Genomic DNA, 26,716 nt, shown 5'->3' on the forward strand with positions numbered 1-26,716 from the left:
ACCAGGTGTCACTGCAGCTGAAACCTGAGTCAGCTGACTCTAACCTGGATCAGCAGGCAGAGCGACTTTCTCATCTCAGCATCTCTGATGCAGGAAAGAAATCCTGCTGACCCAAACAGCTGGAAATCAGCTGATTACTTCACTGTAACGACGTCACTCTGACCTTTCAGTTTGAAAAGAAAAACATCAGCACATCGTCAGTCAGGGAACTTTATTTAAGACAAATATGAGGAGGAATATGTGGACTTTACAAACTTTCTAAACTGGAGCAAAAAAACAAGACTGTTAAAATTCATAATTTCATCTCTTCACGTGTCCACGTGTTTAATCTGGGAGAAGGCCTCTCACACTGATTCATCTCTACATGATGATAAATAAGGCACACAGACCGTCCTCGGGCTCGTGTCCTGCGACCACACGAGCAGCAGTGAAGGTCAGAAAAGTTTCCACACTCATCACAACAAAACTCATAAAGTTTAAAAGGTTATAATCTCATGTTTGTGGGTGCAGCTCATCACTTGACCCTCAGTTTCTCTTTGAAGCCGAACAGCTGCAGCCTGTTGTCTGATGACCTTTGACCTCAAAGTGCTGAGACGTTCACTTCAAACTACGAGACATTGAAGTGCGGATTACTCTTCATCATCAACGTGATCATCTTCAGCAGCTCCTCACTCACTGGAAGACAAAGGTCAAAGGTCATTAAATGTGATGGTCAGCGCCCACATCAAATCGGTCTGAACGTAAATCAAATCAAATCAATTTATTTATATAGCACTTTTCACAGGATAAAAACCACAAAGTGCTTCACAGTAATATAAAACAGAAATACATAAAATACATTAATAATCAAACATACAGCACAAATCTAATTAAAAGCCAATCTAAATAAATGAGTCTTAAGCTGCTCTTTCAAAGAATAAATACAATCAAGGCAACGTAAAGATGGAGGGAGAGCGTTCCACAACCTGGGGGCCACCGCTCAAACAGATCTATCTCCTCTGGTCTTAAAACGTGTTCGTGGGACTACCAACAGCCTTTGATTAGATGATCTCAGGCTGCGAGAGGGAGCGTGGGGTTCTAAAAGATCAGAAATGTAGGCAGGGGCATCACAATTCAAAGCTTTAAAAGTCAGTACCAAGATTTTAAAATGAATTCTAAAATGTACTGGAAGCCAGTGTAATGAGCGTAACACTGGTGTAATGAGCGTAACACTGGTGTAATGAGCGTAACACTGGTGTAATGAGCGTAACACTGGTGTAATGAGCGTAACACTGGTGTAATGAGCGTAACACTGGTGTAATGAGCGTAACACTGGTGTAATGAGCGTAACACTGGTGTATTGAGCGTAACACTGGTGTAATGAGCGTAACACTGGTGTAATGAGCGTAACACTGGTGTAATGAGCGTAACACTGGTGTATTGAGCGTAACACTGGTGTAATGAGCGTAACACTGGTGTAATGAGCGTAACACTGGTGTATTGAGCGTAACACTGGTGTAATGAGCGTAACACTGGTGTAATGAGCGTAACACTGGTGTATTGAGCGTAACACTGGTGTAATGTGCTCTCTTTTTCGTGTCTTAGTTAAAAGCCTTGCAGCAGCATTCTGGACTAACTGGAGACGCTCAAGATTCCTTTTACTCAAACAAAGAAAAAGACTGTTACAATAATCTAAGCGAGATGAAATAAAAGCATGAATAACCATTTCTAACACAGATTTAGACAGTTCGCAGTTTGGAGATGTTTCTTAGCTGAAAAAGGCAATTCCTAATTAACTGGCGAGAGTGTTGGTGAACAGATGAGCCAAGAGAACCAAGATGCTGTTTGATTAGAGATATCTGGTTGTCAGGGGCAATAATTAATGTTTCTGACTTCTCAGAGTTCAACTGTAAGTAGTTGTCACCAAGCCACTGTTCAATGCAAGCTAAACATTTAATTAAAGAGGACAGTTTACAGACTTCCATCGGCTTAAAAGAGCAATAGAGCTGAATATCATCAGCATAGAAGTGATAAGACACCTCAGGGAACTGCCTAATTATAAGTCCTAGAGGTAACATGTACAAAAGAAAAAGAATAGGACCCAGAACTGAACCCTGCGGTACCCCACATGTCAGATCCTTAGAATGTGACATAAACTGATTCGCAAAAACACTAAAAGATCTGTTGGAGAGGTACGACCGAAACCACTCCAGAGCCAGACCGGACACACCGACTATGTCCCGGAGCCTGTTAATCAGGATGGTCAACGGTGTCAAAGGCAGATGTTAAGTCCAGCAAAACCATGACTGTGGATGCTCCGCAGTCAGCTGACATCATAATGTCACTAGAGACCTTAAGTAATGCGGTTTCTGTTGAGTGACTTTTACGGAAACCAGACTGAAATTTGTCATAAATTTCATGTTTTTCTAAAAAAAGTGGTAAGTTGATCTGCAACTACTTTTTCCAGAATTTTCGATAATAATGGAAGCTTAGAGATAGGCCTATAATTCTTAAGCTGAGTTGGATCCAAACTGCTCTTTTTTAATATCGACTCAACAACAGCATGCTTACAGAACCAAGGGACCACACCTGTTAAAAGAGAGGCATTGCATATGTCTACAATAGAGGGGCCAATGACAGAGAGAGCATTTTTAAACAGCCCAGCAGGTCGAATGTCATTTGCACAAGTTTTAATTTTCATTTTATCCAGCAGGAGTCAAAGGTCATGTATGTTCATTGGGTTAAACACTGACAGTAAATGAGGGGGAGGTGGCCCAGAGACACAAACAGATGGTATTGAAGAACCAATGCTCATACGGACATGATCAACTTTATCCACAAAGAAATTCAGAAAGTCATCACTCTCAGATATAGAGGTCACGGGTACTGGACCATGGGGGAAACAATAGAGTTTATGGAGTCAAACAGTACCTTGGAATTTCTCTTGCTTGATGAGATTAACTGAGAAAAATATCCTGATCTGGCTGTTTTTATGGTTTCATGTAAGGAAACCCAAAGTTCCCTAAGGTGGAGCCTGTGAACTTCGAGTTTAGTTGATTTCCAAAGGCGTTCTACTTTCCTACAGATTCTTTTGACCTTCCTGACGTCATCATTTATCCATGGATGAGCTCTTTCTGAGGCAGCAATGACAGATTTCATAGGTGCCACTGAATTTAAAATCTCCAAGCAGTGATTGTTAAAACACTGTGTAGCAACATCAGCATCAGTGCAGCCACTGATCACATGAGGGTCCAACATATTAGAAAACTTCAAAGGAACATCCTGATTTATGAACCGCTTATGGAACATGAGATTAGAAGGTGGTGTGTACAGAGGGAAGCTAAGACTAAAGTAACACAGGAATGGTCACTCACTTGTACGTCCTTAACACAGACATTAGTGTCTAAGCCAAGAGAAAACACAAGGTCCAAGGTGTGGCCGTAAAGTTCTCAGTGAGAAATGTTTCCTCGTCATCATCAGCTGACTGACATGTTTACATAATAATGAAAGTAGCACCACTGACTAACAACAGGCTGTGAGGTCAGTTCCACCATCATTAATCATTAATCGTGTTGATCACTGATCAATGGCTATGAGCTGAAGAAAGGCTGCACTGTGAGATGGTGACAGGTGGAGGCTGTCTCCTCGGTTCAGAGATGGAAACGTTTCTCACTGAAAACACGACGTCCACATAAACAGAACCATCGTTACTGAGGACAAAGATGACCACATTCACTCTGATTGGTCCTTCAGACACCATGTGATCTGCATCCACTCTGTTCCCTGCGTTTGCTCTTCTTCTGTGGTATTTTCTCTTCTGCCTGCTAATGAACACTCATCAGGTGCGTCGGTATGGATGATTATTATTTTTAAGAAAAGCTGTTAAAACGCGTCTTTTTAACTGTTAGCATTTTATTGGTCAGAGTCTAAGCTCCGCCTCTAAACCAGGCAGTCAGTGCTCACAGTTCCTCTGCATGTTAGTGTGGCGTTCAAAGCACAAGGAGAGAATCTGAACACATCTCTTTTACGTTCTTTAGAAATCAGATTTACGTTAGAACCCTTTGAAGCCTCCACCAACACGCTGAGGTGGACTTTGCTGGTCTGTGGATTTCACCTCTCGAGGCTAACAACACTGCAGTAAAACTTCCTGTGTGTAAAGAAGTGTTTTGCTGCAGTGGCATCTGTGGCTCAGGACGTGGAAAGATACTGAACCGAGTCGCCCCGATGAATCCGTCAGAGTGAGACAGTCAGGTTAGAGGAGTTTGTATGAATGTGTGTGAATGAGACCTGCAGCAAAGTGTTACGTAAGGACAGCAGTCAGCTCCTCATAACCGACTTCATGAGAGTGAAAATAAAACACGAAGCTCCAAATGTGACTTGAGCCTGAAGGCTCTGAAGTTTTAAAGACTAATAACTAAAGTCCAGATTCACTGAACTCTTCCTGACTGTCTCAAACACTCACCATGCCGCTGTGCTCGGGGGCAAAGGTCACGCCTTTGCCTGCTCTCTCCTGAGATCCACTGCTGCTGCTGCTGATCGAGGTTCTCCTCATGATACCTACACACACACACACACACACACACACACACACACACAAAGATGATTCAGTATTAAATGACTTCCATTAGTCTGTTATTCTGCAGGCTGCAGGGAGTCCTCCCACCTGCAGGGGGCAGCATATCCAGCCTGCGAGAGGAGGGATTGTTTCCAGACATGGAGAGGCGCCGCTGCCGGCTGGTCAACATGGCGGCGGGAGGAACGATTCCAGGGGGCGGGACTTTCCCCTTCCTCCGGTACAGCTCCTCGATCTCTTGCTTCTGACTGACCTGCAGGTTCTGCACCTCCATCAGGTGTCTGGGAGAAAGAAGGAGGAGTCAGAAAAGGACTCAGGAGACATAAAGAACGATAAAGCAGAGGTGTGTTGGAGACAGACTGGACACCATTTGTCTCATTTCTTTATGTAACACTGAAAGTTTCAATGTTGAAATATGAGTCACTGTATGAAGGATGGTGACACCTGCTGGCCGAGTAATGGTCACTGCATTTGTAGTGATGGAATAATAATAATAATGGAACAAATGGTAACCATGGAGAACCAGAAACACTGCAGTGTGTTTGTATGTTGGTGAATAAAAATAATGAGTACTTATAAACTATTATTGATGCAGAATCCAGAATCGACTCGTTCATGTTTCGATGACTAAACATCCAGATCAGCAGAATCATGAACCACAAATGAAAAACAAATTCATTCATTCATTAAAGATCTACCAATCACCTTTCTCGTAGTTCCTGTAACTCCTCCCACATCTCTCCATTCTCTATGTCAGACTCGTCAGAGCTGTAGGTCGCAGAGCGACTCCGTGATTGGCTGAAGCTGCTGGCTGTCCCCTCCCACAGACTGACGTTCAGCCTGCGGCCTCCTTTCCTCTTCCTCTCCTCCTCCTCCTCCCTCCTTTTCTGGTTGCCCTCCTCCTCTCTGCTCCTCCTCTCCTCCTGACCTCCCAGGTTGGCGTTCTTGTTAATAACTGGGGCGAGGGTCACTGTGCTGATGCTGCTCTCTGATCCGCTGCTTTCTGTGCTGCTTTCTGTGTCACTCTCTGATTGGTTCTTCCTGGGAGGAGGCGGGGAGTGAGCCGTGGGCGTGGCCTGACTGATGGATCGTTGCTCCCGCTGGCTGGCAGCCTGACCGTGTTTAGAGGGCGTGACCTGGAAACGACCAACGGTGAAAGCAGAAGGTTTCTCTGCTGCAGAAATGAGAGAAGAAGAAGAGTGTGAGCAGCTTTAGTCATAAAGGCAGATCAAGACACTTCCTGCAAGTACGACCATTAAATGTTGGTGTTTATGGGTCATATCTGGGATTTTTTATTTATGTTTGCAGTAAGTAGAAGATCAGAAGGTGATGAAGACCATCAGCATCATCCTGAGTGAAGCATTTACAGGTAATTTCATCTGTGCGGTTATTCTTGGTGGGATGAAGCGTCTGCTCGTCTCCATATTTTTATTCTTGGACTTCAGATCGAATCATGTGCAGCCCCTCAGTTCATTGTCGGAAACCCTGGACTTTGTCCTCTCTGAAAGCACGGGGGGGGGGGGGGGGGGGGGGGGGGGGGGCAGCACACAGCTGTGCTCACAATACAGATGTGCAGTGGAATAATGTGGAAAGGATACAGCTCAAAGTCAATTATCCTTTATCTTAATTCTCTATTCACTGAATATTTTTAACACCCATGTAGATGGAGCGTGATGTTGTTGTTACGATTGTGGAATCATTTCAGTGATAACGACCTGTGAGTGTCTCTATCTGCAGATGTCTCAGTTGACAGAATGAGATGTAAATATTTGCCTGTTTCCTGAACAGCAGAGGTGGTTCATACCTTCGTGTATGGGGGACAGTCTGGGTGGAGAATCAGGCGGGGGCAGCTGGGCAGGAGGAAGAACATGTTACTTTACTCTGATGTCGTTCACACATGAAAATGAAACCATAAACACCATTGAACAGCATAAAATCCAATCTTAAACGAAGCCGTCTGACTGACAGAAACACAGTCTCCTACTTTTTTGTTCAGAGTCGACTGAGGAGGGGACGAGTGACGGAGCTCTCCTCTGTGACTGGGAGCACTGGTCGAGCTGGGAGCAGAGGCAGTCACTGAACCTGAGAACCAGTTACATAAAACATCAGGTTTCAGGTTCAGTGTGGTCTGATGGCACTTTGTGACCTCATAGGTACTCACCATGAAGGGGCGGAGCTGAGCTGAGCTTCTGCTGGACTGGAGTGTGAGACTGAAAGGAATGAAAGCATGTTTCAGGTTTTTGTGTTCCAGCAGATTCATCGTCTGTATCACTGATGGTTCTTCTGCAGGTCAACATTTATACTACGGACTGCTGACCTCACTAATCTCCTACACTGCTTCAGAAACCAGTAAACACAGATTACCTGCCTGTTGAGGCAGGTCACTTGAAATGCCGCGTTTCTATGAACTCGACAAACACCAGCAAACACACAAACTGTGTGTGTGTGCAGTTTGTCTCACAGTGTGCTGAAGCTAAAGTCCAGCTGCTTATTTGACAGGAACAGAAAAGACAGAGAGCTACGTTCACTCAGAGATGGAGAAAGATAAGAAAGAAGGACGGGAGAGGAAGCAGAGAGCTTAGAGTCAAAGGAAGGATGCTCATTTAAAGCTCACATGGAAGTCCTCATGTTGTTAAATCTGTACGTGTCACATGATGTTTGTTCATAAAGCTGCTGCTAAACAAACTGAGGCAGACTGACTGTTATTTAAAGGCTGCAGGTTAGTGCAGGATGAACAGGTGAGTCTGCTGCACAGTGGCCGTCTAACATGAAGTTAGCAGTGTCGTAAACACAAACAGTGTACTGTCAGTGTAGAGGATGAAATCAGCCTTGATAGCTGTGAAACATCTGGATAAATTCAGGTTTATGAATCCACAGAGAGCAGCAGGTCAGCTGAAGAACATCTACTGGAGCTCTCGGTAGAAATGATTCTTTTCCCACACTGAGACACTACAGCTGATTTTACTTTCCCCACCTGCTGAACCTGAGGTTTCTTTAACCTCTTCCAGACTCATTTTTCTGTGTAGAGACAACGTCCGGCTCTACAATCGAGGCAACAGAAAATAAAGATATTTTTTTTATTTTCCTTCTCTTTCTCTGCTCGTGCTCTACTTAACTGATTCAAGCTGAGTACGTTTACTATAATAATAATTAGACTGAAAGTTTTCATTCCCGCGTACTAATATTATTTTATTTTAACATATAATATAACCAGTGTTGGGAAGGTTACTTTTAAAATGTATTCCATTACAGATTACAGAATACATGCCCCAAAATGTATTCTGTAACGTATTCCGTTACGTTACTCAATGAGAGTAACATATTCTGAATACTTTGGATTACTTAATATATTATCATGCTGTTTACAACTACATGAATATACTATTGCTGTGATTTATTACTGTTACTGAAGGTCCGCAGCTCCAAACCGTAGTAAAGGGACCTCTGGCTAATACGTCGGGTTAGTGTCGGGCTCGTAGCTGAAAAATAGCTTTACTTTGTTGTCTGGGTCAACTTTGCTAGCGAGAGACAGAGAGAGGCGTTGAAAGGCTGCTCCAACGGAACTTATTGTTTCGGAGGAAAACACGAACACAGTGTACAGTCGAGTCTTAATATCTTACTTACAAATGGGCTCGTCAGGCACTCTTCTTGGCTGCAGTGGTTATTATTATATTTACATGCTTCCAGCTCCCGTTTTTGCTCGGTGACAGCTCGGACTTTTCCTTTTTCTCCCTCCCTCGCTCACAGACACATAACGTGTATGGTAGTCCATTCTCCCTGCAGCACGGACTACACTGTCCATCAGGCTACATGCTTTAGGGCCATGCCTGTAGCATTCTGCCTTTTAGCTTAGCACAACAACAACAACAAAAAAGCGCTCTCTCACCCAGGAAACACGCAGACAGAGAGAGCGTCACCCTGTAACCATGGCAACCGTAACGCTGCCGCCTGGAACAACAGAACATGCTGTCAAACAAACCCAAACAGTCCTGACCCGCGACAATATGAAACAGGAAAGTACCGCCGTGTAATCCATTTATTTCAACAAAGTAACTGTATTCTGAATACCACCTTTTTAAACGGTAACTGTAACGGAATACAGTTACTCATATTTTGTATTCTAAATACGTAACGGCGGTACATGTATTCCGTTACTCCCCAACACTGAATATAACACAGGGTTCAGTTAGCTTTGCATAAAACAGGTGGTAGAAACGTCCTCCAAGGAGCTACTCTGAGCACATTTCTGAGCCGGTACTGTTTTTACTTTTATTTGAGTAAAGAAGTTCAATCTGTACTTCTACTTAAGTACACAATGTCTGGACTTTAGGTACTCTGGTACTCAGGTGAAGTCTTGTTTCAGTACAAACTCACCTGTCCTTGCTCCTTCTCTATCTGAGGTGAGTCTGGGATCCGACTGGGCGGTGCCACCACCTGCTGGCTGCCTGAGGCAGAGCTCGTCTGTGGTGTGGGTGGGGGATAGGCTGGTGGAGGGAAGAAAGGAGGGGAAAATGGTGTGTGGCTTGGATGGTGGAACTGGGGTCCAAAGGATGGAGATAGTGGAGGGGACTGTGTGGCCTGGGGGGTGGTAAATGGGGGGCGGGGTTGAAAGCCCTGGTTTGGGGCTCTAGGTGGGGGCATGAAGGTCTGGGCTACACTCATAGCCAGAGAGAGCACGTTGGCCAGAGAGAAGAGAGACTGCTCAGGTGAAGCCCACTGAGGAAGAGGAGCTGAGGAAGAGGAGGAGGGGGTGTGGAGCGAAGGGTTACTCTGGACTCTGTGCAGACTGGGGGCGGGGCTCTGGGTGGGGAGGGAAGCAGTGTAGGTGTAGTAGGGGTGAGTTGGGAAGTGATAATGGGGAGCAGGAGAGGGCTGTGGTGCAGAGGAGTCCAGGTGGGGGTAACTGAGGGGCTGATATGAGGAAGCTGGAAAGAGAGAGAAACAGAAGGAGCATTAGCTCCGCAACCCAGTCCAACCAAGTCCAACCCAGTCCAACCCAGTCCACGCAGGCTGGTGATGCTGGTTTTAGTCAAGTGGTGTGTGGATGCACTTAGCCTAGCGTAGCACCAACACTGAACCAATACCATCAAAAGAAGAAGAAACATTTCCAGACACCTTCAAAGCAACCTGGAAAGTTTCTTTGGTAAGTTAAGGTCTGAACTTGTGGTAATGCTCGAGTTCTCCCCCTCAGGAAACGTCTCAGAGACACACAGCAGATTTCCCTCTGACTCAGACACGTTTCAAAATGTTTTAAAGGCTTGTTTGAAAGTTCAGAGGCTCTAAAACGTTTCCCTGAGGAACCCCACGAAACACAAACAGAGGGCCACTCTGTCAGTGTGGTGAGTTACTAATGTGCTATTTGCTATTTTAGCTAAATGTGTGCAGGGATCAGGTAACAATGTTTTTCTTGTACAGCTTTATTATTTTTATTTTTAAGCACATTATCGAGCAGATGTGCGATTAAGTAACTATGAACTAAAACATAATTTTTGACTATTTTCCAGAAGAAGCATTCAACTTAATTAAAAACAGAAAACATGATGATTTAATCAGGTAACATCTAAATGAACAGAGTGTTCAGAAGCCCCTGGACACTTCCCTGAGGGACTCCTTTAATCACTGCAGCTGTAAAACTGGAAGGAAACACAAAAATGCCTTAAAGTGAACACAATGAAGCATTTTTGTGAATGAATGATCTGATAACGTGCACACTTACCTGAAGACGTGTGAAAAGACTGTGACCTCAGTGATCTGACAGGGGGCGTGGCTTCAGGGTCAATGGAGAAGTCGGCTCCTTTTAAAGGAGGGGCTTCAACACTGTCGATATCTGATCGTGAAACAGATTTGTGAATTAGGGCGGGGTCAGTGAACATTAACACTAGATTTACTATCCTGCGCAAATTTGCGTAACTTCCCTAAACCCAACACCCCCTAGAATTACTGGCTTTTTTATTTTCTGGTGCAAGTCCCGAGGTGTTAAGCACCCCTGCTGAGATTTTCACAGGTCGTCAGCTTGTTTCTCCTACAGCTTTTGTTGTGCAAACCACCCATTATCCTTGAGGCCTGGCACATTTGCATTTGCTCACTCAGAGTTGCTCAGATCCAAGGCAGGCCAAACCTCTGTGTTACAACTTTCAGAAATGCCTGGTAGAAATGCTTCAACTTACTCATGAGATTTTGACCACATTTCTTGCGGAAGTCACAGCTATACTGAATGCATGACCGTTGTTGCCAGCTGCAAGAAATGCTTGGTAGGGAACAGCTGTTCCCTACCAAGGTTCGTTGTCCATTCACACAGTATATGGCAACCAAGCCAGACAAATTTGGGATCAAGTTCTGGATGGCCACGGATTTGGACACCAAATATGTCTGCAGTGCATCTCCTTACTTGGGAGTCGTCAGAAGGGAGAGAGGCTGGCAGAGAACGTGGTCATGAAACTGATGGAGCCGTTTTTGGATGATGGGAGAAATGTCACAACGGACAGTTTCTTTACTTCACTGTCACTGTCGCACAGACTGCTGCAGCGCAAAACAACGTTACTGGGCACGGTGAATAAAGTCCAGCGTGAACTTCCTCAACTTGCAGAAGATATTGCAAAGCGAGAGGTATTCTCCACTTCAGTGCTTAGAAGTGGCAGTGTCTCCTTGACAATTTATGCACCTAAAAAAACCAAGACTGTGTGTGTTCTAAGTTTCATGCACCAAGACGTGACGATCGGTGACGGCAGAAAGAGGAAACCCAACACGATAACAGACTATAACCACATGAAGGTATGTGAATGTGTGTACAATTTTATACCAGTGCTACAATGTTTTCTGATGTGTGCTATACAGGCCTATAGAAAAAAACATATACTCATGACTCTCTATATATATATATACACACACATCTATCTGTGTGTATATATATATATATACACACACATCTATCTGTGTGTGTATATAGATATAGATATATAGATATAGATATATATATATATGATATAGATGTGTCTGTGTGTATAACTAGACTTTATGCATATTATATAAGGTGTGGCTATATAAATATATAAATATATGTACAACTCTGTGTATATATGTTTATGGCCAGGCATCCAATGTAGTGACAAGGATTGACAAGAACTAATATTGCATATGAGAAATATTGCACATAGAAACTACCATAGTGTATAGTACGCTGCAGGTAAGGAAGGAAAGTAGCCTTGCAGGGAAGGAAAGACCTGAATCTCTCATGGTTAGGGGTTGGGGGAGGGTGTGTTTGCACAACAAAAGCAGGAGAACAATGGAGCTGAAGACTTGTGAAAATCTCAGCGGGGTGCCAAGAGGTGTTAAGGTCGGGGGGAATTTACGCAAATTTGCACAGGTTAGTAAATCTAGTAGTAGGGACTTGCACCAGGGAAAAAAGGCTCAGTAATTCTAGTGTTAAGTGATGAGAGTCAGCATTACAGCAGCTTCTCTCGTTTACTTCATATTCTTCATATTTCCCTAAATCATCCGTCTCCCTTTCTTCTTCCCATCGTCACCCCCCTCCCACACTTCTATCTGTCCCTTTTTACCGGTTAATGAGGACGAGGACAGAGTTCTGGAGAGGCCGCCTCCCAACAGGTTCATCTGTAAAAACAGTTTCAAGTATTTAAACGTTTAATCACACACTAAGCATGCAGACTGTGAGGATCATGTTTAACTTTGATGTGAACCTCATCAACAGAACTTCACATACCGCACTTCCAGGCAGCGTGGAGGTGTTCAGGCGGGACAGCCTATCAGAGTCTGCCTGTGGACGATGATGCATCACTGACTCCGCCCTCTTGATGATCTCATACATGCGAACTATGAATCCGTCCCGCTCTGACGGCAGGATGAAGTCTCTGTGGAGCTGAGAGGACAGCAAGCACGGGTTCAGCTGACTTATCGTATCTGACAGTAATCATCTGAACCGACGCCAACGCTGTCCTCTGATTGGCTGACTGTCCTCACCATCACTGATGCGATGTCTTCTGGATTGTCTCCATCCAGGTCGAACTTAAACGTCACCATCTTACTGTCGTGAGTCTGCAGCTGACACTCCACCACTCGGTCCACCATGTCTGACACCTGCACACACACACACAGACACACACACACACACACACACACAGACACACACACACACAGACACACACACACAGAGACACACACACAGACACACACACACACAGACACACAGACACACACACAGACACAGACATACACACAGACACACACAGACACACAAACGCACACACAGACACACACAGACACACACAGAGACACACACACACAGACACACACACACAGACATACACACAGACACACACAGACACACAAACGCACACACAGACACACACAGACACACACACACACAGACACACACACACAGACACACACACACACACACACACACACACACACACACACACGCACACACACACACAGAGACACACACACACACACAGACACACACACACAGAGACACACACACACAGACACACATACACACACACAGACACACACACACACACACACACACACACACACAGACACACACAGACACACAAACGCACACACAGACACACACAGACACACAAACGCACACACAGACACACACACACACAGACACACACACACACACAGACACACACAGACACACAAACGCACACACAGACACACACAGACACACACACACACAGACACACACACACAGACACACACACACACACACACACACACACGCACACACACACACAGAGACACACACACACACACAGACACACACACACAGAGACACACACACACAGACACACATACACACACACAGACACACACACAGACACACACACATACACACACACACAGACACACACACATACACATACACACACACACACACACACAGACACACACACACAGAGACACACACACAGACACACACACACACAGACACACAGACACACACACAGACACAGACATACACACAGACACACACAGACACACAAACGCACACACAGACACACACAGACACACACAGAGACACACACACACAGACACACACACACAGACATACACACAGACACACACAGACACACAAACGCACACACAGACACACACAGACACACACACACACAGACACACACACACAGACACACACACACACACACACACACACACACACACGCACACACACACACAGAGACACACACACACACACAGACACACACACACAGAGACACACACACACAGACACACATACACACACACAGACACACACACAGACACACACACACACACACACACAGACACACACAGACACACAAACGCACACACAGACACACACAGACACACAAACGCACACACAGACACACACACACACACACACACACACACGCACACACACACACAGAGACACACACACACACACAGACACACACACACAGAGACACACACACACAGACACACATACACACACACAGACACACACACAGACACACACACACACACACACACAGACACACACAGACACACAAACGCACACACAGACACACACACAGACACACAAACGCACACACAGACACACACACACACAGACACACACACACACACAGACACACACAGACACACAAACGCACACACAGACACACACAGACACACACACACACAGACACACACACACAGACACACACACACACACACACACACACGCACACACACACACAGAGACACACACACACACACAGACACACACACACAGAGACACACACACACAGACACACATACACACACACAGACACACACACAGACACACACACATACACACACACACAGACACACACACATACACATACACACACACACACACACACACACAGACACACACAGACACACAAACGCACACACAGACACACACACACACAGACACACACACAGTGTTTACACCCCTCATGTTGTTCTTTAGAGGTTAAATGTTCGCACAGCGACTCACCCCTGTGATTCTCAGACGAGCTCGCGCTCTCCTCCTGAACTGTTTCACAGCCGCTCTTTTAGCGATGTCCTGACTGCTCTTCTCTGATTGGCCGTCAGTGCCGTCACTCAAACCTGAGGTCACGTCAGAGGCGTAGCTGCAAAACAAATGTGCGTTTTTACCACCTCTGTGAGGACCAACCCTAGATTTAGGACATTTTGTTTTTCAGAGCAACATAAAAGTACATTAAATGTTCTTTAGGAGCGTTTAATGTTACTGCAGGTCCTCGTATGTAAGCGTGTGCATTACCTGTCCACAGGTGAGGAGAAGCCGCAGACTGATCCCTGTGATGTTTGCTCGGCACTGTGGGACACAGCGATGCTCTGTGGGACACAAACACAGATCCACACTGAACAGAAGCTTCTCAGCCAGCTTAATCGTGTGTCGACCTCTGTTGTGTCCTCTAGAGGGCGACAGAGAAGCTCGTGTAAAACTAACCCATGACGAGCGTCACACGGACATGTCTAAAATAATCTCATGTTTCTTTCACATTTCTAATCAGATCACATTAACTGGTTTGTTTCCACCTGGAAGCTTAAAGTGTGATGACTGAACACAGCAGAGTCAGACAGGAGCACTGTTCAGGGCCAGTCTCCTACATTACTGTGTCTTCGCCTTCAAAATAAAAGTGCAGAGTTCAGCCCTCATCAGTTGAACCAACAACAAAATTCAAACAAACAAACAAAAACAGGAGTTACCCTGCAGTCTGAACCCTCTGTCAGGGTTACCAGTTATATTCTTACTGTAATTATATTTAAAAAGGCGGCTGTGGAGTCGCGTCCATCCCATCGCTCTGTGCTGACAGCTGGCTGTCAGTGGGGTTCTGGAGCTCCACATATACCCACTTTATCAAAGGTCAGTAAACAGTACCCTGCACCCCTGCTGGTAGGTCGCCTTAGCAACAACAAACCTTTAAAGAGATTTTATTAAATCTGATTGGTGGTTTAATACATGCAGTTTTTATTCCTGGTGACTGTTTAAATCAAAGTTATGACCCTCCCCGTTTAGGCTGCTTCAAGGAGGAGAAGACGTAAGTTCTCTGGTTTCGTTCTAATGACATCATCAGGAAACAGCGGCCACACTAAATCTGAACGCGTGTGTTGCATGTGTGTTCGCTCAGATCTGAGAGTTGTGAAGGAGGGAGGAGCACAGCGGCGTCAGGAGCTCCTCCTCCTCTGCTCACCTTTGGGAAACGCAGCACGGGGAGGGGCGGAGGTTTGGCTTTGGATAGGAGCCGGGTCACAGGGGGAGGAGCCTCAGGTCGAGGGGTTTCCTGGACCACGGGTGGAGGTGCAGGGTTTTTGACTGGAGGAGGCGGAGCTTCAACACCCGAGGAACTGAAGGAGAAGTCTGTCTCACAGTCGGCTGCAGTGAGAGGGCGGAGAAGCGTTAAAATCTGCAGGTGCAGAGAAACGTGAACGATCGATGGTCACAAACGAACAAACGCCTCACAGGTAGCTGACGAGCACGAGGCATGTCTGGTAGTCTTGTCGTCGTCCTCGTCGCCGTCTCCTCCCATCCTGCTGGACACGCTGCTGATCCCAGAATCCACCAGACTGCTGCTCAGCGACATCACCGACGATGTCATACTTGTGATGGGAGGGGCTTTTGTCAAGGCAGGCGTGGCGGTTGAATCCTGCTGTGAAATTAAAATGGAGGAAGGTGAAGATCTGTTTAATCTTAAAATTACGTGTTATTGAAAAACAAGCAATTAGAAAACATAAACAAACTGTTCCGTATTCAAAGATCCGGACTGCAGGTGTAATCTCTGCCAGCAGGAGGCGCCGTGTGTGGTGACTTTAAACACACCTTCCCATCAGCTGTGTTTGTGGCTGGCTTCTGATTGGACCTTTCAGATGCCTGGGGGTCAACCTCCTCTTCAATCACTTCTTTCTGGTGTTTGAGCTTTTCCTCCTCCAGGCGCCGCTGTTTCTCCCGCTGGCGCTTTATGGCCGTTACCCGGTATCTGATCGCCTTGGCAATCACCTTATAGTCTGCCTCGCACACGAACCCCAGCACCACCTGTGACACAGAGACACAGGTAAGACCACCTGCCAACTGGTGTCATGGTGTGATGCCACCTGTGCGGCGGTGCGGGTACCATCTCCTGAGCCACCTCCTCGGGGACGTCCTTGTACAGCTCGAACACAAACTCTATGGCGTTGTGGTCTTTATATTTGCCACGAAGCTTCTTGTCGTCGTCCATCCGCAGCCAGAGTTTCAGCGACGTCTTCGAACCATCGTCTTCTTCTGCCAGTTCCACGTGGACGCCCAGCTTCTCCTGGAAGAACCGGTGATCCAGCAGGTCCTGAACTGTGAACCTGAAGACCAGAAAGACAAACAAAAACTGACCAACCACAGAATCCCAAACTGAGTTTTCCTGCTGTTACCACAGGCAGTGAAATGCCCACAGACTCGTGGCGTTACCTCTCGCTGCTCTTGGTGCGGATGCAGCCCTCAATGATCTCCCTCAGCTCTGGGATGGTCACTTTGGAAAAACTCTCTGGTTTGATTCCCTGAGAGACAAACAGGAAGTCAAAAATCTGGGCATGAGGACATGAAGTAAAATGCACTAAGCGAGGGCGGGGCCTTACACTGGTGACCTTGCGGTAGATCTGGGCAGCGTTCTTACACTCAGAGTATGGATACTCGGAGGTCGCCATCTCCAGGATGCACATGCCGAAGGCGTAAATGTCCACAGCCTCGTCGTACTTCTCCTCATACATCTCTGGAGCCATGAACTCTGGAGTTCCTGAATGCACCACCAGAAAAACCATGAAACAGCTTTTTGGGCCCACTGGCTTTCTGAGGTTACTGAGGGTTACAGACTGTCTCTTACCAATCACACTCTTAGCGAACGAGGCCTTCTTGAGCGTGGCGAGGCCCAGGTCTCCGATCTTGACGGACGCCGTGGGCCCGGTGATGAAGATGTTGTCACACTTGAGGTCTCGGTGAATGATCGGGGGGCAGCGTGAGTGCAGGAAGTGAAGCCCCTTTAGGATCTGGAGGCTCCAACGCTGCAGCAGCTTCAGTTTCATTTGACGGAACCTGCGCAGGTACCTGCACAAGTTTAAAGAAAGACAGACGAGATCCAAGAAGTCAAATTAGGATCAATAAATAATTAGAATAATAACTTTATCTAAATAGCACTTTTCAAAACACGGGGTTACAAAGTGCTCCGGAGTTCAAATAAAAGCTGGACACTGATGATAAGTGCAAATGTTAAAACTTACAGACATTCATTCAACGTACGCGTGGTTTCAAACTGCGTCAACAAATGAAGGGGAATGAATTAAGGAAACGCTAACCTATAAAAATGAGTTTTCAGCATTCACTAAAACCAATAACAGAGTCAGCCAACCTGATAGTCTGAGGAAGGCTGTCCCACAGCTTAGGTGCTACAGCCTACAAACTGCGATCATCTCTGGTTTTAAAATCAGAGGGAGGGACAGTCAGAAGGCCCTGATTGGACGATCAGAGAGGCGGGCTGATCAGGTGTTAGAAGCTCAGCTAAATAAGCAGGGGCCTGTCCATGTGTTATATGTCAATAACAGAATCTTAAAGTGGATTCTGAATTTTACTGGAAGTCAGTGAAGAGATGCAGGGATTGGTGTGATATGTGACTGATGGCTGGTTTTCTGCTTTCTGAACTATTTGGAGATGAGCTACGGAGAACCGAGAGACGCACGTGAAAGACGCAGTAATCATGGGAGAAAATTAAAGTGCATACTAAAAGTTCAAGATGACTGACTGACAGTAAAGGTTTGATTTTCACAATATTTCTCAAAAGGAAACAATACTGGCTAACCTTTGAGAGCTTCAAAATTCAGGCGGTGATCAAAAGTGATACAAAGCAGATGATTTGATGTTATTGGTGAGGGGCCGGTGTACTGATAAACGTCCTTAGAGAAACTGTCTGGGCCGAGCACTAGAACCTCGGTTTTACCAGAATTGAGATGGAGGAAGTTAGACTACATGCAACTAATAATGGCAGAGAAACGTTGAAGCAGGAGAGGCTGTGGAGATATTACTGTGTGTCATCTGCATAGCAGTGGTAGGAGATTCCATTAAAACCACTGATTAGTTGACCCAGAGGTAACATATACAAAGACAACAGAACTGGTCCATGGACTGAGCCCTGGGAGACTCCACTGGTGCAGATGAGGACACTGGTTAATATGAATTCTGAGGTATCTGAAAAGTATAAAGAAACCCATTTGAGACCAGTACCAGAGATGCCGACCCAACAATCTCAACGAGCTGACAAGAAACAACTTTTTTGGAAACAAATGGAAGTTTGGAAATTGGCCTAGAATTGTTTAAAAGAGTGGAGGAGGTTTTTTTAGTAGAGGAAAGACGCTGGCTGTAATCTGGAACACAGCCAGATGTAAGGGACTGACTGACAGCAGAGAGAGGCCAGGGGGAGGTGTGCATGTGTGGGGCTATATCCAAAAGATCTGTTGGAGAAGAGCTTTGACCTCGGACAACAGAACTGGGTAAAAGACTTGGGGTGGTTGAAGAGGCACGGACTGGGTGTGACCTGATATTGTTGTTGCAGGTGAAGAAACATTTTTCCCAGTTATTAGCAGACACTGGAGTTACAGCAGACTGAGGAGGGTTAGGATGTTTGCTGATGGTGTCAAATAACAACATTGGATTAATCTTTGTTATCGTTACTCAAACTAGTAAAATAAGATGTTTGATGAGTGTGACTAATAACTCCTTCATATGGAGACAGGAAGGCTTTTCCATCTACCTCCAGCTTTTCTGCACCCTCTTCTTTGATGGTGGATATGATCACTGATCCAGGGGAAGAACTGGTAACTGGGACTAATCTGAATCTAAATCTGCAACACGATCCAGAATTTATCAGCATGTATTATTTAACCAGCTAACTGAGTCACTGATATCTGAAAAATTAGTTGTTGATGTACTACGGTGAGAAAAGACTGCATCAAGTTCCCAAATACAGAGTGTTGAGGAGCTAAAGAAGAACCAAATGTTCTGGTTCTGGACTCACATCTTGAGGGTCCCGGACGTCATGAGCTCCGTCACCAGGATGGTGCATTTGTGTCCCTTCAGCGTCGACTTCCAAGAGTCGTAGAATCGGACGATGTTGGGATGCTGCAGAGCTTTCAGCATCTCCACCTCCTCGTTGAAGCGCTGACGCTCGGCCTTGTTCAGACGGTGAGTCTGTTACGACATGAACACATGAACATTTCCAATCATTCGCTCATCCGTGAATTCAGAGATCAGATCGCCGATGAGGCGGCTCTGACACAGCCTCGCTGTGAAGGACGCTGAGCCCTCGTACACTAACAGATCTGCTGACAGGACAACATACACTTCTCACATCGCTGCAGAGCATGATGGGAAACCAGCACCAAACACACACACGCCGTCTGTACGATGCGTTTCTGGGTTTGTTTCTGATGACTTTGGTGTATTTTTAGTTTTTCTGGTTCACACACACAAGAGCACTGCTGTGGCATCAGTCTAACCATTAAACATCAAATCGCACCGAGACATACAATTCAAATCAAATTAAATATTTTTAAAAAATATGAAAATCGAAAAACATGAAAGTCAAATAAATTACATTCAGATTCAGATCCTGAAAAGCAGTAAACTAAAAATACAATATTACAACAAAATAAATAAATGGGACAAGAATACATTTACAAGGAATAAACTCACAATAAATAAATAAAGTAATTAAAATAATAAAAAATACAGTTAAAAATATAAAACAAAATGAATGATACAGGAACAATAAAAGTCATAAGATTTAATTAAACATTTAAAAATAAAATAAATGAAATATTTAATGAACTAAAAACATAAAGAACATGTAAATGCTGATTTTAAACCTTCTTGTTTAGTCACTGAGCTGGAGGTTACACGCGTAACCCTGGCTCTGCGTCACAGGTGTGCAGTAAAGTCAATCTACAACGTATCTACTCACCACGATTTTCACAATAAAAGCATGAAAATAAAGGACCAATAAAAGAATGTTGTTTTATTTGTGTGTGATCTCAGAAGCTGACCAATCACAGGTGAGCATGAAGGCCAGGTGAGAGTGCCTTTAATAATGACCATAAACACAAAGCAGGAAGTTCAGCACAGAGTTGATCTTTGACCTCTTTGCCCTGTGTGTGTGTGCGCGTGCGTGTGTGTGTGTGTGTGTGTGTTATCAACAGCCAGCAGCTGTCCGTCCAATCAGATACTGTGTACGGTACAACAAAGTGCTGAGTCACTGTTAACCCTTTATCACACACGTGCTGGTCTATGTGTCCTTGAGAGGACCGGGCCCAGTGTGTTTTTCACTCTATTAAAGATGAGACGAGAGGATGAAGGACGAGGAAGACAATGGTTTTTGTTGAGCCTGACTGAAGTAGGAGCTTTAAATCAGTCATAAAGTGTTTTATAACCTCACACATAAATTCCTCAGGACGGTCCCTTCATATTAAACTTGATGCTGTCCTGACTCAGAGCTGAACCTTAAACCACAGACGCACTCATAAAAACCTAAAAAGACAAACAAACCAACCTTACACTGATTTGGACCAGAGGTCTGCAGGCTTTGTTCCTGATGAAACCGCGGTGTGTGACACTCACCTGTATGATATTCAGCTCAACAGGTTTGCATTAATGTTCACTGAGGAGAGACTCAGTGCTGCTCTGAGACACATTGCTGCACACAGCTGTCCTGCCTGTATGTGTACAGCAAACGTGTGCTCAGCCTTCATGGCTGTGAGCAGCTCTTTTACTCACAGTCTGAGTAAAAGTCAACACTGAGGAGGGGCATGCTCCAGCACAGACACAGTGGACTGACACTCGTCCATTCACACAGCAGATGTGAACTACAGCCTGAGAATAAAGGACACACGGTGGCACGACGTGGAGTTCCACCTGGTTGTCACATCACAGTTACTCTCAGTATCATTGATATTGATCTTTCTGAGGTAACTTCACTAATTCCTCCAAACCATCAACGAGCCCATTCCCACCACACTGCTGGGAGAAGTCCTGCCATTAAAAAGCAGAGTTCTGCCGATCATGTCCCGAGCTCTGCCTCCGTGTACACACCTGTGCTCATAGTCCCAGACACACCTGAGCGATACAGACGCTCTGTACCTGAGGACAGCGAGGGGCGTGGCACCTGGATGTAGAAACATCTGTGTGAGCTGTAACTGCTTTGACATTTGTCTTGTTGTGTGAGTCTACCGGAGGTCACTGAGGGTAACAGCCAATCACAGCAGACTTTACATTCACACACTGTCCCATTAACAAGCATGAGGATGATTTCATGAGACTGATGTGCTGCACGCCACCTCTGCCCCCTCATCACACTTTCACATCCACAACACCTTTACTACAACATGTTAATAAGCACACATAACTAATAGAAAATACAGAAATACACGGTTTACTTTTAGAGGAACAGATTCTCTGATATTCACTGTGAGGTAGGAGCAGGTCACCATGTTGACGCGAGCGCTCCTACAGACTCACGTCAGGATTCGATCGCGTTCACAACGACACGCTGCTGACATCTCTGCCTCGCTTGGAACCGACCTTTGACCTTTACTGTGAAACACTTAAGTATCTGTATCAAGCCTCCATGGAGAATCCTGGCTGAGCTGTGACCTCTCAGGAAGTCTCATTTAGGTTCAAAGTTACTTTATTTACTTTACAGAGAAATGATGGCGTTTGTCTTCACAAAACACACCTATGTGAACCTGACACACACACGTTTGGTCATCAGACACAATGAGTCTAATACAACAGTTCTTATTAAGTTGAGTGAGAGGAACAAAGCTGTTTCTATAACGCCTCGTCCTGCATCTTGAAAATCAGCCCGTAGAGGATGGAGCCATTATTAAGAAGTGATAGAGCCATCCTCTGTACCTGTTTAGAGTCCAGGGAGGCTCCAGGCTGTGACTCACCTGTCAGACGGCAGAGGTCTGACCGAACCATGCCACCAAACGAGTCAAATCAGAAACAATCAAATGATTATTATTATTTATTAAACAGACTTCATCTAATATTCTCTGTTAGACGGTATCAGGAACTGACACGATGCAAACAGGCAGACAATAAGAAAGATGAGAAACACTGGACTCCTCAGCAGCTGTGCTGGCAGAGTGAGTTTAAACAGTTCTGGCTTCATCCACCTGCTACAAGTTTATTAACACTTTAACTGGATTATTCTGACGTAATGAGCTCACAGATGAGTAAAGTGGTGGCGCTGCAGTCTTTGGGAGTATGTGGCGTTTACGGCTGCTGATAACGGTGAAGGTAAAGTTGGGACCTAAGAGGCAAACCCATCGAAGCTCACCTCCGTTTATCTCTTAGGCGTGCCGCGCCCTTCGGCAGTATCTATGGGTGTCTCCGGCCGCCGGCTTCCTTTCAGTTAAACAGAACCGGCTCGTCTAACGTCGTTTCGCACCAAACGCCGAGCAAAGCTTCGCCTCGTGTTGCTCGCACGTTTACAGTCGCCGGTCTGTTTGTGGACACAAATGTTCACCTGTGACGACCAGCGAAAGAACAGCCGTTTGTCCACAAACAGGGAGACGTCTTCACCCAGCCGCGGCGAGCTGCTGTCCCGTCACACAAACACACCGACACCTGCTCAGACTGAACGCCGCAGGAGGGGCAGCCCGCGACCCCGACCCCGGACCTCGCTCTCACTGACGATGGCCTCAGACTGATGCTCTCAGCGGTGCCGCGCTTTTTGGGGGAGTTATTGCAGAAATGCATCTTGGGAGTTGTGGCCAATCATGTTCCTGTCACTTTTACAGACGGGTCACTGTCAGAAGGTGTGCTCATTAGTGACGGTGTGTGACCTCATGTCGATGATGATGATGATGAAGATGAAGAGTGTGAGAACGTGCAGCTCGCTCAGCCCTGAGGACGGAGACGCGTCCTCGCAGACACAAACTCAGGTGTGTTAAACATTTACCAAACCTAAAGGTCCTCATTCTGAGCTCACGGTCGGAGACATCAGCCAATAAAAGCATAAAACCGAGATCAGAGCTCAAACACACAAACTGAGATAAGAAACATGTTACAGAGTAAATACAAACGATTATTTTTGTTTAGTAAATAAATAAAAACAAATCTTTACTTTTACCACTATTACTGTGTGTGCGTGTGTGTGTGTCTGTGTGTGTGTACGTGTGTGTGCATGTGTGTATGTGCATGTGTGTGTGTGTGCGTGTGTGTGTGTGTGTCTGTGTGTGTGTGTGTACGTGTGTGTGCATGTGTGTGTGTGTTACCTGCAGCTCACACCAGGCCACCTCCACCGTGGTCTCGGTGTCGAGTCCTTTGTAGACCGCCTTAAAGGATCCTTGTCCGATCTCGATGTTGAACTTGAGGAATCGTCCGTCGGGCGATGAAGCTACCGCCTGTGTCTCTGCTTCGTCGCGCTCTTCCTCCTTCTGTTGCCATGGTAACACCTCCCTGTTTGACAGCACCGCGGCCGCCTCCTCCCCAGAGTCCGAGCTGCCGTCCTGAGGCTTAACCGCAGCATCTGATTGGCTGGCGGGGTCGTCCTTCGATGTGGTCATGTCCGACTCCTCTTCATTCTCGTGTTGTTTTTCTTCTTCAGGTCTTTTTTTGCTGTCGCTGTCAGGGGTCCAAGGCAGCATCCTCCACCTGTGTCAGCTGACTGGTGGTGAGGTCTGAGTAGGAGGAGCTGTGGGAGGGTCGATGGAGACACAAGATGTTAAACATCACCATGACGACACACCAACATACAATAACTGCATAACCTGAGCGTCACACAACACGGGTAGCTGCTAATTAGCACAGCAGCCATGTTATTGGTCTGATGATGTCATTAAAAGGCTCCAACAGAACAAACACCGTCCAGGGGTCCAGTACAGGTGAAGCTAGCAGACAGCTAGCAACTACAGCCACCTGTGTCACCATCCACCTGTCAGTCACAGAGGCCACGCCCCTAATTACACAAATGTTAAGCCTTGGTGCATTTTAAACAGGTGAATTATAATGAATAAATCACCCCCACCTGTTGGTGTTTAACTGAAAATCTAAAAAATCTAAATGAACTGAAGAGTTTATAAAAACATTTTGAAACATTCAACATACGACCTGATGAGTCGGTGCTGCATCGACTCATTTAAGCTTGTTGATCCGATCAGTATCAGAGGGCGTTAATGAAAAGAACAGCAGGTGCAGGGGCAGCAATGACACACCCCCTGATACAGGAAACAGGTGGAGGTGGCTGACACTTCCCCTCCTCATCTGACTGCTTTTCACCAGGTGTGCATGTGGCTGGGGTCAGCGCGAGGCCATACCTGCAGCCTACACAGGTCGTCCATCACTTCCACTTAACCCTCCAGCAGGACCAGTATCTGCTCCTCTGTGTAAAGATGAGCTCTGCCGGAGCCACAACATGACCTCCAGCAGGACACTCTGACCACCGTCACAGACTCCATGAGGGTGGCCCGAGGGCCCGATGTGAGCCCTGTGCTCCCTGCCCAGCACCGTGGAGCCCGACGGGCACGTGCCACAGAGTGCCAGAGCTGCCCTGTGCTTCTCACAGATGTGTGAGCAGCTTCACCCTGAGCACATGTGACAGACGTGAAGGGTCAGGAGAAGCTGAGGAGAACATTACGCTGCCTGTAACTTCGTTCAGCGACTTGATGGCAGATCAGTGATGGTCGGGGGAGGTGTATCCACAGAGAGACACCAGTGTAGCGGGTCCTGCGTTCCTCTGGTGGAAGACGTGTGGAGGATGAAGCTCGTCTGACCTAAAGCTTGCAGAACATCCGGGACATGATGTCTGTACCTCAGACAGGAGCTCAGACCGGGTCCAGATCTGAGAGGAGGTCCTTCAGCACGCGCTCGCCCCGACGTTATCATCATGTACATAAAACATGAGGCCACACAAACTACTCACTGTGTTTTACTTTGGTGTGATTCTTTAATGAAACTTCAGTGAAATATATATATATATATATATATATATATATATATACATATATAGATATATTTCACTGAAGTTTTATATATATACATACATATATATATATATATGTATGTATATAAAAAATATTACTGATTGTGTTTTCTGTGCGAAACATTCATGAATAAAGTGAATAAAGTTTATTCGTATTTTGTTTTGATATTCTACTTTTTAAAGCACCTGTTTCAAAATGTTTGAAGCACACAGGAAGTTGTTTAGTTCATAAACTATAATACAGTGTGTGTGTGTGTGTGGTACTCACGGTGTGTGTGCAGCAGCGGTCACTTCATCAGTCTGAAGCACAGAAGCAGAAACAGATCAGCAGGTGTTTCAGAGCCGGACTCTGGAAACAGCTTCAGCTTCTCGCAGCACATACGTCATTTCTGCGCAGGCTGCACGCGCCGCAGAAAGAGCGTGCGAGCACGAGCTCTATCAGCACAGCACAGGCGGCACGAACTGCATGAAGCCCCGCCCACCGGACACCTGTCACCTGCCTGATAGAAACAGGAAGCGAACCACCCCCCGGGCACTAACACAAGTACTGCAGGTACTACCAACACGGAGTACCTGCAGTACTCGGAGCCACGGCTCAGTATTATTGAATAACACACGTTTGATCGGTATTTAATCAGTCCGCGTGCACGTGAATGATGATTTTAGTGCCGTCAGTCGCTCGGTGAAGTCGTGATGAACACACTCACTCTGCTCAGTGAAAAGTTGCTGGTTTGATTCCAGCCAGAGAGTCTGGGTCTCGGCAGGAAGGCCATCCAAAGCCAGTGCAGAGCGCCCCCTCGTGGTCGTGTTTATGTCGCTGAAGGTTTTTACGCTGATGATTTTATAGTTGAGCTCTAATAAAGAAAACTGAAGGTAAAATGATTTTAACGGTAAAATAAGGGACAGAAATATGACGACGCTGTTAGTATAAGAGCAAAGTGAAACTAGTGATAGTGTTAGGGAATCGATTGTGTTATTGATTTATTTGCATTTGTTTATTGAGTTTCTCACGGGTGTTTTTATAAAACCACACTGACTATCAAACGGAGATGACGTCACGCACATTTATTCATTTCTTTAATTATTTTTTTTCTAACAGATTTTTTTTCTTACAGTTTTTCCCTCCGTGGTGTCATGTGAC

General features: G+C 45.8%; 1 protein-coding gene across 2 annotated transcripts; it reads right to left on the reverse strand.

The window, feature by feature from the left end:
* Window positions 1-196: 196 nt before the first annotated feature.
* LOC134626626 (serine/threonine-protein kinase WNK4-like) lies at window positions 197-26,018 on the reverse strand. Of its 2 annotated transcripts, none has more exons than XM_063472603.1 (24): window positions 25,844-26,018; window positions 23,870-24,288; window positions 19,609-19,781; window positions 17,428-17,648; window positions 17,183-17,340; window positions 17,016-17,104; window positions 16,690-16,909; window positions 16,398-16,610; window positions 16,041-16,224; window positions 15,772-15,953; window positions 14,838-14,911; window positions 14,550-14,685; window positions 12,530-12,646; window positions 12,273-12,428; window positions 12,109-12,163; window positions 10,269-10,379; window positions 8,927-9,477; window positions 6,714-6,762; window positions 6,537-6,634; window positions 6,357-6,402; window positions 5,258-5,726; window positions 4,643-4,833; window positions 4,442-4,536; window positions 197-675 (listed from the first exon to the last, which is right to left on the reverse strand). In XM_063472603.1, the coding sequence occupies exons 2-24, from the start codon at window positions 24,239-24,241 to the stop codon at window positions 673-675; spliced, it is 3,963 nt and encodes a 1,320-aa protein (XP_063328673.1). In that variant the 5' UTR covers window positions 24,242-24,288; window positions 25,844-26,018; the 3' UTR covers window positions 197-672. The 2 variants fall into 2 exon arrangements, with proteins under 2 accessions (XP_063328673.1, XP_063328672.1); XM_063472602.1 differs by having other exon boundaries at window positions 16,041-16,227; window positions 25,844-26,017.
* Window positions 26,019-26,716: the final 698 nt, after the last annotated feature.

The sequence above is a fragment of the Pelmatolapia mariae genome, linkage group LG4 (genome assembly GCF_036321145.2).
Source record: "Pelmatolapia mariae isolate MD_Pm_ZW linkage group LG4, Pm_UMD_F_2, whole genome shotgun sequence".
NCBI lineage: Eukaryota > Metazoa > Chordata > Actinopteri > Cichliformes > Cichlidae > Pelmatolapia > Pelmatolapia mariae.